This window comes from Pezoporus occidentalis, unplaced genomic scaffold, assembly GCF_034315485.1.
Source record: "Pezoporus occidentalis ecotype Australia unplaced genomic scaffold, CSIRO_AGI_Poc_V1 ctg82, whole genome shotgun sequence".
NCBI classification, from domain to species: domain Eukaryota; kingdom Metazoa; phylum Chordata; class Aves; order Psittaciformes; family Psittacidae; genus Pezoporus; species Pezoporus occidentalis.
The window spans coordinates 885,048-903,400 of NW_026916181.1; the positions used below are offsets into that span (position 1 = coordinate 885,048).

At 47.0% G+C, this 18,353-nt stretch overlaps 1 protein-coding gene across 2 annotated transcripts in view; it reads right to left on the minus strand.

Annotated features, from left to right (window-relative positions):
• PTH1R (parathyroid hormone 1 receptor) overlaps positions 1 to 13,706 on the minus strand; it is a 118,367-nt gene extending 104,661 nt beyond the window's left edge. Inside the window, exons 1-4 of one of the 2 annotated variants that reach the window (XM_062603971.1) lie at positions 13,609 to 13,706; positions 12,866 to 13,081; positions 12,421 to 12,587; positions 11,646 to 12,039 (exon numbers count right to left, since the gene is read on the minus strand). In XM_062603971.1, the coding sequence (XP_062459955.1) occupies positions 11,646 to 11,720 (75 nt within the window). In that variant the 5' untranslated portion in view covers positions 11,721 to 12,039; positions 12,421 to 12,587; positions 12,866 to 13,081; positions 13,609 to 13,706. Of the gene's footprint in view, positions 1 to 11,645; positions 12,040 to 12,420; positions 13,082 to 13,297; positions 13,404 to 13,608 lie in introns of those variants that run through there. The other variant, XM_062603970.1, reaches the window with a different exon arrangement.
• Positions 13,707 to 18,353: the final 4,647 nt, after the last annotated feature.

Genomic DNA, 18,353 nt, shown 5'->3' on the forward strand with positions numbered 1-18,353 from the left:
TGCAATGGGCATCCATTCACCTTTTATGGGAGTAGAAGCATCCCAACACTCCAGGGATACCAGGTGGTGGATGATGGTGGGAGTCCCTGTTTTGGAGCTGTTGATGCCTTGGATGTGACTGTAGCAGGGAAAGGAGTTAGTTGCATGCCCATGGTCTCTGTGCATGTCCTATGGACACTCACCCATGCGCGGTCCCAGTGACAATGCTGACTGCTATTACGCAGCAGATTTGGGTGAATAGCAATTACAGAAGGGATGGGTGATTCACCTCCATGTCAGCAGAAACAGGAAAACTGGCAAATGGGAGGATGCAGGGATTCACCTGGGCTGTCTGCTCCTACTCCACCTCAGACCTCTCCTCCACCCAGCTCTGCTCACAGGATGGCAGTCAGTCCACTGACTCCCTCTGCTCAAGCCAGTCATCTGACTTGGCCACTTTTCTGCTTATCTGGCTAACTAAGAGCCCTTATTGCCCTGGGAAGTGCTGAGTCAGGTCAGCCAAGCATATGCCCGCATTGACCCTCACGGAGACCCTCTTTGTGTTCAGACTTGCTGGCAAAGATCTACGGCTGGATCCTTACCTGGGTGCAAAACAAGAGCTGGCTCTGTTCCATTTTCAGCAGCTGAAGCACTCTCCCTCCCCCTGCTTCTCTATAAGCCTGAGTAATATTTTGCTGATGGCAAACTACAAGTACACAGTAGCTGTAAATTTGAATGGCTTGATTTCCCACTTCCAGTCCTACAAAATACAAGCAAAAGGCACTTAAAGTTCAGTTTGTTGATCAGACCAACATTGCCAATGACACCAAGTGATGCAAGGGGAAAACCAATATAAAAATTTTGGTAGGAGTAAAGAAAAAACAATTAAGTATTGCACAGTCTGCTTTAAGCGCTGATGTCAAATTTGCTCAAGTCTCAGAGATTCAGATATCATGATTTGGTATTCTTTAAGAATGGACACAAATCTATAGCTGAATTAATCCTTGTCCTGTGGTTTGAAAAATCCGGTCTGTCAGCATCCCTCCCCACTGTCATCATAGCCAGAAACAAGAGTGACACTCCCTCCTTTCAGATCCCCCCCAAACTGCTCTTGTTTAAATGCTTTCAGGAAGGCATTCATTGTACAAGGCAGCCAGCCACAAAAGAAGCTACTGAAGCATGGCTGAACACAGTTTGGAGAAGCATCTGGAAACTGGGGATTGTCATCTGGCCCTGGTGTCTCAATCTGCAGAATCCTCTCTTTTCCCATCCAGATGCAGCCCAGGGCCAGGAGACCAGGACCAGCATGTGCCAGTTGGGCTTCTCCAATTTACGTTCCAGCTCTCCGTATTTCCCTGTAGTGACACTGATTGACATCAGATGAGATTCTCTTGGCCTTTCTTCACTCCACAGGAACACCACTGATTTACGCCAGCAGAAGGCTCTGACCCCTTGAGATTTGTGGTTTCTGTGATGAGGCTAAGGCAAATCACAGAGAAAATCTGATCCCAGGAATGAAACAAAAAAACCCCAAAACAACAACAAACACGCTTCACTGTGGTGGTGAAAGCCTGATGGAGAAACACCAGTCGTGGTGAGAAATGAATTGGGGATGAAGTTGGTACTCTGCAGTGTGATCATATGGTGGGATGATCCAAGGCTGTTTAACAATGCTACAGCATGAGTCAGAGCTGTACAGTTATACTCACATGCTCATTGTATATACACACATACATAACAGCTTTGCCAGCTGAGGAAATAAGACTTTGATGCCCACCCAGGTTTTGCGGGGTGTAGCCACAGGTTGTCTGTGGTGGGATGCTCTGCAGCTGAGCAGGTCCCTCGAGGATATGGGGCAGCTCCAAGGTGCATGAGCATCCATTGCTGACATCTAAAGCCAAGCAAGGGAAATCAGACCTATCCTGCTTTGTCCTCATCCAGTGGCTAGCCTGAGTAAACAGTCCTGGTCATTTATTATGAGTGAAAATAAGTCACGTCTGCACTATATACAGTACATCAGACCCTCTGACCACCTACGGGTGTGCGCTTTAGCAACCACGGCTATTTAGGCTGAGAAAATATTTCCACCTTAGTGCCTATAGAGCCACCTCTCCCTCTTTTATCCTTTTCAGAGAAGAACAATAAGAATAAAGCATGTCTCCAAATGCAGACTCCTCTGCACTCCCCACAAGTCCTCTGTGCCTTTGCTGCACATAGAGAGCAAGAAATGGCTGAAAACACACAGAAAGTCAACGGAAAGAGTGAAATCTCAATTCTTTGTCTCCTCTCCTTACTGAAAAGGCCATTTTAGAGGAAGTCAATCAGTGAGTGTAACCTCAAGGGTACTGGAAGAAAACACAAGCTCAGAGAAAACTTCAGGGATATCAGCTATGGGATGTTAAAAGGCTTCACAAGCTGGTGGCTCTTGATAAGCCAGCAATTTTAGCTTTTGAAGCTTCATGTGTTGGTCATCTCTTTGCAGTCCCATCTATTATCAGCTCCCTCCTGCTTTTATTTTAATCTTTTTTTTGCTGCATTTTTACTGAGCTGAGTGAAATTGCTGACCATGAAATAGATACTCTACGTAATGCTGCTTTATTGATCTTACTCTTTGAGTGCATCCAGGAGAAAGAGGTCATTTCCTTGCAATCACTCGCCATAGCCGGTGTTTCAAAGCTACTTTAGCTCAGGGTCTGAAAGGAGAAATGGTTTGGGATGTAGGAGTCAAGAAGAAAGTCAAGCTAACATTGAAGCAAGGCAGGGGTGTAGGCAGTGAAAGTGGGATAAACGGAAAGAGTATGTGAAGTTCATGGAAATCAGTCCTGTGGTTTTCACTGAGTTCTGAAATTTTATTTGTATCTTTGCAAAACAAAAGAGGCTACTGGGTATTTGCTCCTAGAGGAGATCAGGCACTGCCTAACATGTTTCAAGATCAATAAATTAGTAACTCTATAGGTCAGCCTATTGTTTCCTATGGCTGAACAGTCTCAGGAGCCACTGGCCCCTCAAGTATCTTGGAGTCTATTCTCAGGTCTTGTGGGTAAGGGAAATGGCAGTGATATAGTCTGGGTATGAGCGAGCTTGTGCATAAACTTTGTCTTTTGGTGAGCTTCCATGTGCCTGCAGGGAGGGGTCACCATGTGCCTTCCAGGCTGGTCAAAACAACTATTGCTTTCTCCCTAGACTTGTGAAAGAAAGCAACAGAAATGACAGAACAGGCTGTCCATGCAATAGGGAGATGGAGCAGGGGAGCAGCACAGGACAGGGAAGTGTGAACAATATGAGATTCAAACAATTCTCCTGGGTACAGCAGTCCCAGCCTTTCCCAGACAGCAGGGCCAGGGTCCTTCCGTCTTCTGATACCCTCCTTTTCCTCCTCAGTTAAAAAATGTCCCACTCCATGCCTGCTACCAGCACCATTCCCATCGATGGTGTAGGGGATGGGCCTGGTGCTCTCCTGGGATGCTGCAATCCCTTGAGAGCTCAAGGCATATAAACCAGGTGAATAGATCAAAGTAGTAAGATGATGATTAAATGACTTACTAGTAGTCCTGAACAGCAGCAGAGTCCCCCAGACCCCACTGAATCTTGGTTAATTCAATGTTTGTCCTCTACTATGTGCCCAAGAAGTGGTAGCTTCCCACCATCTCCTGCTCCTTACAAAGTGCCTCCTCCCTTGAAGCACAGCAGGCATGAGCTAGGATTTGCAAACCACTCACTTTTCTGTGAAAACATACAGAAAAAAGATATTTAGGTCTCAAAGTTCAGTGAAGAGGACAGAAGGTTTTCTAAGGACAGCCAATGACTTTCAAATCAGCCTTTACAGGTGCAATTGAGGCTGCTTCTTGCTTTCAGTGTGGCAAGACCAAGCAGATACATACACTGAAATGCTTGCAGAGAGGGGAAGGGAGACTGAAGTAAAGATAACATCAAGGAACCCTGATTAGCAACAGGGCAGCCTTGTGAAAAATGAGATAACCAGCCTGCCTTGCATGCTGAGACAGCAACTTCTGTCTCCAGCCCTTGCCCCAGACACTGATCTAGGAGGAGGGCTTTTCCAAAAGGCCAGGTCTGCTTTTGATGATCAGTCCTTATCTGACAGGTGGCTGAAACTTAAGGTCATTACGATAGAAAGACTCAAAGACACCAAGCGCCTTTGGACTTTGAAGGTTCATTTGTTCTGCACCTCGACAGGGTCAGAGAGGTGGGCTAGGGCAGGATGCCTTGTCCTGCCTGGCTCAACACCTGCCTTGGTTTGGACATAGGGGAAATGTTTGGCTTGACCACTTCACTGTCCCTGCAAACAACAGGAAGCAGGTCACTGAGTACCAACCGTGTTGTCTCTCAGCTTGTACTCTGAGTCTTGTAAGTCCCTGTTGATGTCTGCACTTCTAAATACGATGCCTGGGTCCTGTCCACTGGCCCTGAAGCCAAGTGGCACAGCACACCTCATGTCTACAAGCCTAAACTCATTTTTCCCAAAAAAATCTGAAGACTGTGGTCATATCTAATACCCCTGACCTTTTTTATCCTGCACCGCCACTTGGCACTATGTGCAGGACTCATCTGCTCAGATGAGAACTCTTCCAAGTGTGCTATTGATCAAATGGTGTGGCTGATGGAGGGGAGGTTCAGAGGGAGCACAAAGCCTACACTGAGCTCACGTTGCGGTATGTGTATTTATTGCCAAGGAGTGGGAGACGTACAATGCAATGTGGGTCTGTGAAAGGGAGGACCTGGGGGATTTTATGCCAGCAAAATACAACTATACAACTATTGTGTCAGGGCAAACCTATGCACATTGCTGGCTGCTCCCATGTTTACCCTACTTCTGTGACCCAGTGTCTCCCTCCTGTGACTTGGGGATTCATCCAAGCCTTTGTTGTGCAGATGCCATTCACTGACCCAGCTACAAACCTTCTGCATTTATTTTCTTTTTTCTATCTTGTGTTAGTTTTGTGCAAGCTCAGTGAGTTGAATCGGCTCATGGAAGGGTGCACATGGTCAGGAGGGAAGAAGGGAGACAGGAACACAGCCCCTGTGCTGCTAAAATAAATTGAACGAGGGATGCTGGAGAGGTGAGAGAGAAAAGGGGCAGAGACGTCCACTTTCTTCTTTGCTGGATAAAATGAAAACAATACAGCCAGAAAGACAGGCCAGCCTTGCAGAAGATTTCAACAACTGAATCATCACCTGAATGCTGCCGGAGGGATTTGGGTTACAGGAGGATCAAAGTACAATCTGTTAAGATGATGCTGTCAGTCCAAAATTTTCCTTTCTTGAAAATCAGGCTGCTAGAGGTCAGTCCAAGCTGAGCCTCCAAAGAGAAAGGAAAACCCTAAAACACAAAGCCCCTCTAATCACTGGCAAGGGTCAGTCTGGCCTCTGGAAATAAAGGGATTAATTACAAGCCAGGTACATCAAGCATGAGTTTGGATGTTTTCTTCTCATGACACAAGACAGCAAAGCTCAGTCCAACAAGGCAGGTATTCTGCTGTCTGAGTTTCAGCCCTGAGGGTAGTTTATTTATTGCCACCAACACAAAGATCATCTTTAGTAGAGCAGCCCTCACAAGGCCTAGTGAAGTTTTATGGGTCGAGATCTCTGTTGATACAGTTGGAGAAAGCAGATTCTCCATGTTGGAGCTAAATATCTTTGATATGGTCTAATCTTTAACATAGACTGATTCTCTTGAGTTCTTCCATTCAGTCAGGGCTTGCCCTAAGGAATACTTTTTTTTTTTTTTTAATAGTGGTTATTAATTGAGAGACACCAAAATTTCAGTTACAGCAGGAGCTGAGCAGACAGACAAACCCTTCTATGCTTGACCTTTTGCAGAGGAACAGCCCATCAAAAAGGATGGGGGATCCCTGCCGGCTTCTCTCTTTGATCCAGACAGTGTCAGAGGGTGAGGGACTTCGGAGTGCTCAGAGCTAAAATGACTGAGACTAGTCCAGTGACAGCCCTGGAGTGAGAGAGCTGCACAGTCTGGTTGTACCTAAATACATGCTGTACTTCTTTGCCCTCTCCCAGCAGTGTGGGATGAGGACGGAGATGCTCAGCAGCAATGAGGGATGGCTCCTGGGAGGGGATTAAATCGAAGGCAACCATAGTCTGGCTCTGCTATTTCTTCCTTTTGGTCTTCAGGAACAAGGGAAATTCAAGGACTGCAGGGTTTAGCTGGAGCCATAGCTCTGCCACCAAACCCAGGGAGCTGGATTTCCCCAGCCCTATATCCGAGTTCCATAAAAGGTGCTTTACCACCTCACCCCACATTGCTTGGTCAGAAGCTGCCCATAATAGCTGCAATGGAGAGGGTGTTGTTTCTGTGTGATGTGTGGTGTCTGTGCCCCCAGTAGCTTTACAAACCAGGGACTGACGGAGGGGCTGAGCAGTGCATTCCCAAGCAGAGGGAAATCCTTCAGCCAGCATCTTTACAGCCTAGTCACTTATCAGTACACACAGCCCAGGAAGATAGGCAATATGAGATGCACAGCTGTGGGGTGACTCTCAGCATCGTTTTTCAAAGGGACATGGGAGCGCAGGGTGACAGTGGCAGGAACAGCAGCTGTCTCTGCTTGAGCTGTCTGGGCTGGGAGTACCCCTCTCAGGGACTGCAGACACACCACCCCAGCCAGAATAATCCCACTGAGCTCAAAGCACCACTCTGGGGCTATTTCTAGGAGGCCAGAAACCAAACAACAACTGCCTGGACCTGAAAGGCACACCTCGGATTTCATTTCCTCCAGCCTTGACACCCCTGTGTGCACAGTTGCCCGGTTGCTTTTCCTCTTCCCAAGGCGAGAAGCTCACACCAAACCCAGCCTGCTCAGGTCAGACTTGCCACCAGGCATCTGAACTTCTTTTGGCCTGTGCTGGATGAAATCACAGCCCATGCATTACCCTGATGCAGACGCTTGTTTGCTTTATATTTTGTGGTTGAGTATTTTATAGTTAAGGGATATCTGCTAATCCCAAAGTACAATAACAAAAATGGTATCTTTCATAAATACACGGGGTAGGGATGGGCATGCTCCAAGTGTGTGTGGAGAAATGAAAATTTCAGACATTGCTTCCCTGCGCTTGGAACCTGTCCTCAGTTAATGGAGTTAGATAGCTAGTTGGGATTTGCAGAATTATTTTATTAATATTATTCTTTTTTATTATGGGACATATTCTGCATCAGAATATGATTCTCTTTCCCTTCCAGATATAAATTATTCAACTTCCAATCCTTCTCTTGAAGATGTAGGTCTGATCAAAGGAACAAGTGAAAGAGTGAAACACTGATCAGCACCTCCTTAACGTAGCTGCTTTGCTGCCTGAGCACTGGGGTCTTGGCTAGTTAGTGACCTAAGTATCACTCTGGAATGAACTTTTTGATTTATTCTGGACTTTCCTAGCAGAGATTAACACCAATGCTTGTGTGAATGCAGCTTTCTTGGGAATAGAGGCTGGGAGCTTCCTCCAGGTGACCTGGCTGAGCTTGTATTTTATTTGGGTTATATCTGCAAGCAAAGGTTTCAAATCCCCTAATGATACTACTTGAATTTCTGGGAGAGTGCTACAGCTTCTCTGCAAAACTGGAGGGACGCTTCAGCTTTGCCCAAGCAGCCTGAGTGGGGCCAGGGCTGGGGAACCACAGGCTGCAGCAAACAGAAAGGCGTTGAGACCGTTCTGCTGCCAAAAAGCATCCCCCTGATGTGCAGCACCTTCTACAAGGTGCTGAGCACTGCTGAAAAGCAAGACCCACACACAGTAAAGGAGGGTCCCTTTTGCTACCCCTTTCATATCTGTCATGGATCTGCTCCCGTGTCCTGTTTTGCTCAGCAGATTGCAGCCAGCTCAGGCTCATCATACCTGTTTCCCAAAACGGAGCTATTCTGATTCAAGGCTCTGCAGATGACTTGTGGACGATGATCATCATCATAATCGTCATCGTCATAATCATTGTCCTCATTGTCATCATTATTATGCAGAATACCTTCCCTAATGATTGCTAGGTTAGGGACTGCCAGGCTGAGAAGGACAATAGAAGGAAACAAAGTGAAAACGGAAGGCTCAGCAGACCAGTCCATGGAGGTTTTGCCTGGGAGTGGGACTAGGACACAGGGACGTTTTTCTGCAAGACAGCACCTTTCTGATAAAACCATAGTGCCTACATGTTAACTTCTCCCTTGCTCTGCTGATGTCAAACCCTACTTTTAAAGCTCCTTTTGCACACATCATACTTTCGAGCCCATGTTTACAGGGCTATCTGGCTCAGGACAATCTTGCTTCCCCAGCCCTTGGACCAAACAGCAGAATTAACCCAAACTTACACCCTCACCTCACAAGATTTCAGGTTCAAAGCACTCAACTGACAGGTGAAATTCCCCTTACTGTTCAAACAGGTGTTAATCATGTTATCCACATGGCAATTCTCTGGGTAGTTGGAGGAGAGCAAATCTTCACCCAGTACTTCTCCCCACATCAAAGACAGCCATCTGTGCCTCTCAGCTGCCCCTCGACAGCTCAAGACAGAGATCTTGATCTAGGTATGGATTTTGTGTGGCCGCAGGCTCATGGAGGGGGCCACAATTTCTGCAGATACTTTTAACTCTGAGGACTCATTCCCACAGCATTTTTTCCCCCACCCTGGTTTACAGTGAATGTAGGGACACACAGCCTGCATGCTGTGGAGAAGTGATTCAGTGCCAGCATCCTGCCCCGTGATGTATCAGTGGCACAGGCAATCAAAGAAACCATTTCCAAGCCCTACTTCAGCATTTTTGCTTTGGAAAGTTCCTTTACTGTCATCTTTGCTGGCAAACAAAAAGCATAATGGGAGTGACAGCTTCAGGTCTGGGATGCATAATTCTCTGCCCCATCTCGGCATCACCAACTCTCAAGCGCAAAACGACCCAGCTGCAAAGACCGCAGCAATTAGGGCCACCGTTCTCAAGACTTGAGTCTTCCAGCCTCAGACATATGAATTGTGCCCTGAAGCTCTGAGCAGCGTCTGCCTCAGTCTGTGGAAATCCTCCTGACTCAAACTCACAACACAGCTTTGATTTGCTTTGCTGGGGAAGTAAATGATTGGGTACCACTTTTAGCTTAACCCAAAGCTGCCACAGAGCCTGTCTCTAAATTAAGTCCCTGCATCCCCATCGTTCTGCACATTGATTTTTGCTTGTTGCTTCTAAGAATGAGGCACTTGGTGACTTCTGTTGATAGCAGCACATAAAACACACTCAGACCTGCTAGCCAAATATCAATATATATACGACCCTTCTTACAGCGTAGCTATCAAGACATCACCTTGCTGAAATATGCAGTCAACACTATTCAGTGTTTTCAGAGTTCATTTAAAAATCAAGTTAGTTTGGAAAAGAAACAACTGCAGCAAAAATAAACAGGGCTTTAGGCACCCTGCAAGTTGTTCCTTGCCTCGCAAGTGGGTGTACAGTGGGGTGACATGGGATGAACTACTTATTCTGCTTAAGGGGATGCCAGAAGGGACTGATGCACGGATAGACTCCACAACTCGTTAAAGTTGTAAAATAGGTATGCTTTTTATTCAGCGCTGAGACGCACATTGGTCAAATCTCTGCATCAGGACACACAACATTTCAGCCCCTGAATTGTCAGGACAACTTTTCAAACCTTTTGACAAGTCTTTTAGCTGTCAGTACTGAGTTTGAAAAGCATGGGAAGTGTCTGAAACATGCACTTCAGTCTGGGCTTTATTAAACTCAATGGGGTTTCTTGCGGCAGGACCCTATGCCAGTACAGGAGGGTATCAGGATTTTGGAAATGCAAAAGAGCAAATACTCTTGTGCACTCCTTGCCTAGCCTTCCCAGTGAAGTTCCCTGCTTTCTTGTCCCTCTGTGATTCTATGATTCTATTCTAGATTTGTGCCCAGGTCCAACTCACCCTGAAGTGGTGCACTGGGCATGTTCAGCTGTGATCCAGTTGCCTACCAGTGCTGCTGAGCAAATGGCTTGTGATCTGAAAGTGTCTGTTGTGAGGGGGGTGTCAAAAATAGAATAGCCACTGGGAACGCGAGATGGATGATGCTTGGTTCGCTGTCTGTTCCTCAGCACCTTCTTGGAGGTACTGGGATGTACTGAGAGAGAGGAGTAAACCGAGAATGGGACTGGAGGCGCACTCTGAAGCCTTTCCTGTCTTTTCTGGGTCCTAAAGTTTGCTGAGCTCTAATCTGTCTGTTTCGTGAACCTGATTTTCACCATTACCAACAAAGACACCAAATCTAGCAGGAATTTTGGTGCTGACTTCAGCGGCAGCAGGGCTGTGGAGGTGGAGGTAGCAGGTGCTGCAGGACTTGCACTCTCATGATATATCCCCAAATTCAGATGTGGTCATGGAGATGTTAATCCCACCCCAGAAGAGGGGAAAAACCTCAACTGCAGTAAAAACAAATCTACAAGTGGTCCTCCCAGTTTCCCCAATTTTCTTTGTGTTTTTCAAGGTTTATTTGTGCTTAGAAATACAGCAAGGCAAGGATGGACCGCAACGGTGGTAGTTTTCCAAGGGGCTGTTTCTTCTCATTTATTGATGAGATGTTTCCCTTTAGCATGATGCTGGGTGTATGGTGGCAATACTCCCCTACCAGCCCTGCACAAGGTCACAAATAAAGGGGACAGCGCCCAGGGTGATGGTTCCTGGAGGGTCAGGGAAGACCTGGCTGTAGCCAGGGTCAGGGTGAGCCTACTCTCTTCCAAACACATCTCCATCCCTCGTGGAAAGCAGACACCACTTTAGATGGTGGTCATGCCCCTTCCTAAACCAAAAGGCACTGAGAAATCATAACAACAGCGGTGGTTCCAGGGACAGAAAAAGCAAGGAAAGCACGTGTCAGAGCAGCATGCCCATCTGTGGGTTAATATGTGGTGGCCAATTCCGTATCACATTCCCCTTCACTTCTGCAGAAAGGCTTTGGAGACCACTTTGGGCTGCAGAGGGGGTCTGTAGCTCTTAGCCCATTCCCCACTGCTAGCACCAAGGCATTTTTTACAAACTTCAGCCCTTTGCTACCTCTGGAAAAATATTCTCTCCTAGTGTGTGCAGGAACAGGTGAAAACAGTGACAAGTACTAAAGGGTTAATACTACTTTCATGTTCCTGAGTGTAAACTGTCTGCAAGCCCTGCACTGTAAGGTCCTCTCCAAATTTAATCCCAAAGAGGAAGGTACTGTTTCGCTGAGATTAAGCAGATTTGCAGATTAAGAAGATTGAATTAAAATTAAATTTGGTGTCTTGGGGAGGGGTGGTGAATGAAAAAAAAAAAAGAAAAAAAGAAAAAAAGAAAAAAAGAAAAGGAAAGGAAAGTTGCCCTTTACCCACAGGTGTCTTTTAAATGATCCCCTAAATGGTGTCCCTAGACTCCTGTCAAACTGCACGCGTTCCTGTCTGGAGTGGTTTAAAAGTGATTCAAACTCTTTTGGAAACACAGACATACAGACATTTTAATTTCATCTGGTACAGCAACTCTGAGACCAACTGCACACACTATCTGCCAGCGAAATAAGCCACAGGGCTGAAAAAAATAAAAAAGCAAACCCAGCACTCTGCCTTCTAAATGCTTGATACAGTAAATTACTCATCAAGGAAACAGCCGTGCAAGATCGTTCAAGAATATGAACGCGAAAGATTGAGGGACTCACCAGAGCGTAGACTGAACTCAGGACGGAGCAGCAGAGGATCAAACCCAGACTGTGATAAACCAGATATGATCCCATATCCAAGAGGCTTCTTCCAGCATCCAAGCTTGCCCAGGGAAGTAGGAGGACGAGAGGTCTTCCAGCGTTGCAGATGATTTCTCCTTCTCCTTCCCTCCCGCCCCCCCTTCCAGAATTTGTGTGTTGTTTGATTGTTTGTTTGTTTCCACAGTTTTAGCCAGAAAGGCACATGACAAGAAACCCCGGTCTTTTGCTCCGTTTTCTCATGGCTGGAGATCTGGGCAGCTCCCGAAACGCAGCCGAGGAGCCCATGTGAAGCAGAGCAACTTCGCTCCCTTCAGAGCTGCAGCCCCTGGTGCTGTTTGTTTTCCGTGTGCATCTGTCTCGTAGCAGAAAAAATCACATCCATATGTCAAAACTGCTCTTCTGTTTCCTTTTTATGAGGCAGTGGGAAGTTCAAATAATTTCTTTGTCAAACGCAAACACACAGAAGGAGAGAGAGAGAGGGAGGGAGGGAGAAGGCGAGAGAGGGGTGGAAGGGGTGGGAGATTGGAGAGGGTGGGGGAGGCTTTTAACCACTGCTTTATTTTTAGATCCAGTAATTTTATCTTTTAGTTTCAGAGGGGTTTGGGGGTGTGTGTGGAGGGGAAAGCGCTTTGTTTTTTTTTTTCTTTCGCCTTTTTTTTCGGCATGCAAACAAACGGCAAAGTCGAAAGTTACAAAAAACAAAAACTTGGAAATATTTTCACTTAGCAATTACCTTTTCGCAAACAGTGGTACTCTGGGGGCTTTTCCCTTGCATATCGCGGCGCGTTTCAGCTCCACAATAGGTTTATTCTGCCAGCCTTCAAGGTTGCAGTGCGTTTTAGTTACGAATAGGGGTGGTTTATTTTTTTGCTTCACTCTCCCTTCTCTGTCTCAAAGGATCTGCAGTTTCAAAAAGCCGATTGAGTACGGCATGAAAGCATAGGGCTGAAATATCGCTCCCCCTCCTTCGCCACCCCCTTTAAGTAGTTTATTTTTGGTTTTTGTTTTTCTTCCCTCGGCAGAAACGTTTTTCACTTACTTCGCGAAATGTTCTGAAATCCTCGGGTTTTTGTTTTATTATTACTGTTACTGTGTTATATGCATGTATGTATATATACGCATTTTCTACTCGCGCACACGCGTCCTCCGTCCCATGCCCAGGACAAGCCCTCAGAAACCCGGCAGAGGAGCCCGCAGCCTCTCGGGGTTCTCCTGGGGCTGCCCGGGACGGGGATCATGTCGCTGCCGAGCCCCCCCCCCCCCAGTACCCGGGGGAGCCGCGGCTCCGCTGCCTCCCCTTCCTCCGCTGCTACCCGCCTGGATTTCACCGATTTTGAGGAGTTTCAGGGCAGGGATGTTACTCCCAGCTCAGCCGGCCGCTTTCATTCATAAAACTAAGAAGAAAGGAAAAAAAAAAAAGATTTATACGTGTAGGAACACCCTCCCCCCCCCCCCCCCAGTCTCCCCAAAGCCAAGCAGCCAGAGGTTTTGTTCAAGAGCCGAAAGCAAGCTACAGCAACCATCCCCTTATCATTTTTAAGACGTGGGAGGAGAACCGATGAGGGGAGGGGGCTGGAAATCACACGGATGCAGCACGCTAGCAGACACACACGCAGGCGGACGCGGGGCTCTGCGCTCCGGGCTGGCTCCTCGGGGAACTTTGGAAATCGAGTCGTGGTGGTGTTTTAGTTTTTTTTCTTCCCCTCCCCCTTAATTTTTCTTCCTTTATCTTCTTTTTATGTGTGTCCGTCCCCCCCTCCCTCCTCCCCACCCTTGCCTTTTTTTTTTTTTCTCCTCCGTGATTTGATGTTTTTTCGGTTTATTTTTCCGCGCAGAAGCAGCGGTTCTTTTAGAGGAGCTGAACGGAAGCAAGGAAGGGAAAAGAAAGAAAAAGTAATAATAAAGAAAAAAGCGCGCCAACCTCCTCTCTAGGTCTGTCAGAGAGCAGACGGTAAAAACATCAAGTTTTCGCAGAGTGGAGCTGTGTGCATTTCTGTCTTATTTTTTGGAGCAGAGGAAAAAAAAAACCAGGAAAAAGAAAAAAAAACCCACAACCAAACTCTACAGTTCGTTTGTTGCGTGCCTTTTTTTTTTTTCCCTCCTTTTTATTTTTTTTTTCTCACAGCCCCATGGCTGTGAATAGGTGCCTTCAGCTAATTTTATGAAAAGGGGCTCTTTCCAAGGCGAAGGTAGAGTAGGGCTTCCTGTAAGGGGGGGTGACGGGGAGGGAAGTTCTGCTCTTGATGCAATCTTTTCCTCCACCTCTTCCTCCTCCTCCTCTGCCTCTGCCCGCCAGCCCCGGCGGGTCTCCCCGGTTGCGGGAGGAGCGGGGCCGGTGTAACACCCCCCCTCGGCCGGGCCCCCATTGGTTGGTGGTGCCAGGACTGGGAAGTACGGGGTCAGTCCTGCATCTCTCCCACCCATTCCACCCCGGCCCATTCCTGCCCCATCCCCTTCCCTCCAGCTGTCGGGGGACACGGGCCTCTAGTTAGGGAGAGGATGCGGGGAAGGGGGGGAGATGGGGATAGAGAAAGGAGGGAAAGCCGAAAGGGAGAGATGTGGAGGGGGGAGATGGGGAGAGGGATGCTGAAGGAGGGAGATTTAAAAGCCATAAAGGCATCCTCACCCCACCCCATTCACATCTCCCAGATATTTCAAGCTCTTGCAGAGTGGAATATATTACAAAGATACTTACCAAGGAGAGGGGTTGAAGAATGGGTGGGGGGTGTGTAGTGGTTTGGGAGGGATTCCTTGGGGAATCTCCAGGCAAGTATTTCCAGCTCTTCTGGGGTTTGTTTCTTGGGTATGGGTATGGCTCATGTCAGCCCAGTGTGCCCAACTTGGGGGACGGAATGGGAGGAGAGCCCCTATCCCCAGGGGAGCCTTCTGTGTGCTTAAGTGTGGGGTGGACTGAGCAAATATGTACTCAGGGCTCTATAGTCATTCTGAGAAGGAGGAAAAAAAATCCACTGCAACGTTTCAGGGGCCCCATCACAGCTCCCTTGCTGTTTTTTCTCTTGGAGAGACAGGAGAAGCAGGCAAAAGCCTTGTATATTAAAATGCCCTCACCTCCTGCTCCTACCAGGAGGAGGAGGTGCTGATAAGGTTTAGGGAATGTCTACATCCAGATTTTGGTCCCCTGTCTCTATCTGGTCCCTCATGTATGGATTATGGGACTGGACTGGGGATGCCTTGGGGCTGGTATTTATTAATTTAATGATTAAAGGCAGATTACTACCTAATTGCTGAAGCTGCACAAGAGGAAATTTTTCTGTTTAAAGCTTGCCCAAGAAATATGGCAGAGAAATCTGACTCTGGCCACATCTTGCTCTCATGTTCACAAAGGCTACGAGGGGTGTTTTCCCTCATTCCCTTTATCTACAAGCAAAATAAACTCACACCTCAGGACTCCCTAGATCCAAAGACAGCCCCTGCCAGGTACAGCAGTCAGGGTATAATTCATTTTTCCCTGCCTGTTCCCTCCTGGGAGGATGGGAGGTGCGTGGGCCACAGCTATTCTTTGGAGGGATGGCACTGCAGCCTGGTCTACAGATGGGTTTCCCCAAGCAGTAGCTGTAATCCTCCTCCCGGCCACTTGAAGCAAGGCACAAGTGAAGACGGACAAGGTACTGCCCCACACCTTCATCCCTCTCTCAGATGCTGCTGTAAGAATTAAAGCTTAGTTCACAGCTCAGCATCACTCATAGATTTTTGCCACTGCTGTGAATGAGGTCAGATCCACAGAAGTCTCCTGGCATCTCCTGGATGCCACCCTGTTCCACTCATCACCTTCTTCTCTATCCTCTGGGTAGAGCAGGAATGCAAGACACAGCTGAAGAGCAGGACTACACTGGTGGTTCGTACGGTTGTCCTCTAAAGTCATGGTAAAACATGTCCATGGACTCCCTGTACCAGGGGTGGACTTGTGAGCATCTTCACCATTCACATGACCCTACAGCAACCTAAGTCTTTTTCCTACATAAGAAGGAGCTGTCTGACTCATGAGGTGCAGAGAATTGGGCCCTGCAGTTTTAGGCCTTGATATTCTTGGAAATTGTGATTTATAAAAGGTCAGACAAGAAACAGCTCTACTGCTGTAGGGTTTTTTTTTTAGCAGGTGCCTCAGGAAAAATGATTTTCTCAACACCCACCATCCCCAAACACTGTATATTCTCTCTGCCCTGGTTACAAGAGGATCCTTTCTCTCTCTACAGTCTTTTGAGGGCAAGATTATGCATTCTGCATTTCCAGATGCATGCTTTTGTTTGGGATGATGCATTTGTGAGATCCCTGCTTGGAAGTCTTCCCACCAGGTGGCTAATGCTAAGGACATTCTCCTTAGCAGATCAGTCACAGAATCATAGAGTGGTTTGGGTTGGAAGACACCTTTAAGCTCATCCAGTTCCAACCCCCTGTCATGGGCAGGGACATCTTCCACCAGACCAGGTTACTCCAAGCCCCGTCCAACCTGGCCTTGAACACTGCCAGGGATGGGGCAGCCACAGCTTCTCTGGGCAACCTGTGCCAGGGCCTCACCACCCTCACAGGGAAGAACTTCTTCCTCACATCTCATCTCAATCTCCCCTCTGTCAGTTTAAAGCCATTCCCCCTTGTCCTGACACTACATGCCCCTGTAAAATGTCCCTCTCCAGATTCCTTGTAGGTCCTGTTTGGGTATTGGAAGGCTGTTATGAGGTCCCAGGCTTCTTTCTCATCAAGGCAAAGGCAGTTTGGACAACTAAGTTTTGTTTTGGTTTTCTTTCAGGTTGCATCCATGGATGTGTGTATATTGAACCAAGAAGGAATGCGGTGCTGAAAGAAGCCTTTGTAATGTTGCTATTTTAAGGAGACCCTTGGGGATGGCATGGGATGAAATTAGTTTCTCCAACTTCTTACAACAAAACTTTCCAAGTGTTTATATCCTTGTACTGATGTAAAACAGCAAACTCCCACCCCCCAAAAAATAGCACCCAGTTTGAATGGGCTAAGGTTTTTGCCAGAAATGATTGCTATTGGTAACTGGCTTTATTTTGTAGCTAACTTTTACACAGCCTAATAATAATAAACTTATCCTCTCCCTGGATTGTTTTCTTCCCAGCTGGGTGAACACTTCCCTTCTGCAGGAGCTGGAATCCCATCCTGGATAAAAAGCCTCCTGTTCTTTTTCTCCTGGGTCACTCAGGTTCAGCAAAACATCACGACTTACATCAACCAAAGCCATTGACTGGGAAGGCAAAGGTCTGACATGGCTGGTGCTGGCAGCCACACAGCAAAAAACCCACATTGTGTAAGAAGCAGGTCCAATGACCAAGTGCTGCAGAGGGTAAGAGGCCTTTCCTGCCTTGTTTCCTCCTGGCTATTGCTCATGTTTTGTTGGCAAAGTCAAGGCCAAAATATACAAGAAGGAACTTTGGCTAAATTAAGTTTGTGCATTGGGCAAAATGGCCACCGTGGATTTCTGGCTATATTCGCTGTATGTTTTGTCTGGATTGCAAAGAAGAGAGTTTTGATGTCACTGCTTTCTTTCAACGTGAGCAGAGAAAAGGAGTAATAACAAGGCCTGATACTTCACACCTAGTGCTATTTGCACAAGGCTGAAGTTGTAACTCTTGGCTGTGATGACTCTGAAAGAAGTGTGTGATGGCTTCCCTGCTGGCTCTTTAGGGGAAACATCTGCTCTGGGTCTTACAGACAAAATCAAAGGTGAAAATCTCTGTCAAAGCAAAATTAAAATACATACAAGGGTCCTGAGAGTAAGTCATGAGTCCCTCCATGGTTTGGCTCCTGGTGCTTCATTTTAGCCTTGGTGCAATGCTACCATAGTGAGCAGCCCATATTGTTATTGCCAGTGGTGACCAGGACCTCTGCATCCTTGTTGTCAAATGCCTCTGTGACCTGGATGAGACTGTCTTGCTTCAAATCTCCTGCTCCTTGTGACTTGGATAGTCTTGACTGAAGATCTGCCTTGTGGGAAAGGAAGGGCAAGGCTGGGTATTCAGTTCCAAAACCAGTGTCTCAGTTGAAGTTGCCTTGCAGGGGGGACAGCAGCACCCACATCATCAATGAAGAGGTGTGAGAAAAGGGGTGAAAGAGAGGAAGATGTCAGAAATAAGTCTGTGGAGGCAGGCTCAAGAAGAGTGACACCTAAGAGGTGCCACGACACTGAAAACAGTATTAGAGACGTTCTCACTCGGTAGCTCCAGGCAAAACACAGACCCAATTAGCTAAACTGAAGAAAGGTGTTTTTTTTTTTTTTATCTAGCAGTTTCTGCTGCATATGTTATATTTGGACTTGCACCAGACTAGGTATGCATCTGCCCATCATTATCACCAGTGGGAGAGATGCAGTTGGATGAAGTGAGACAAGTTTTGGGCGTTTTTGTCAAGTAGATGGGTGGGCAGGCTGTTAGATATAAGTGGGTTTCTTCCCTGCTCTCTCCTACTGCTCCACTCACAACCTTTCAGTCAGCACCACTGTCAGCTTCAAAGTGGGTTTTCCCTGGAATATATTCTCCAGAAAGCCAGCCCATCTTGGTGTCAAGGCTTCCAGGGATGGCAGATTACATTCTCCCTGTCCTTTCTTTGAAAGACAGCATGAACCATTGGTTAATCACTCAAAATGTAAGAAAAACATCCCCTTTTTTATTTTTTAAGCTGTAATTTGCT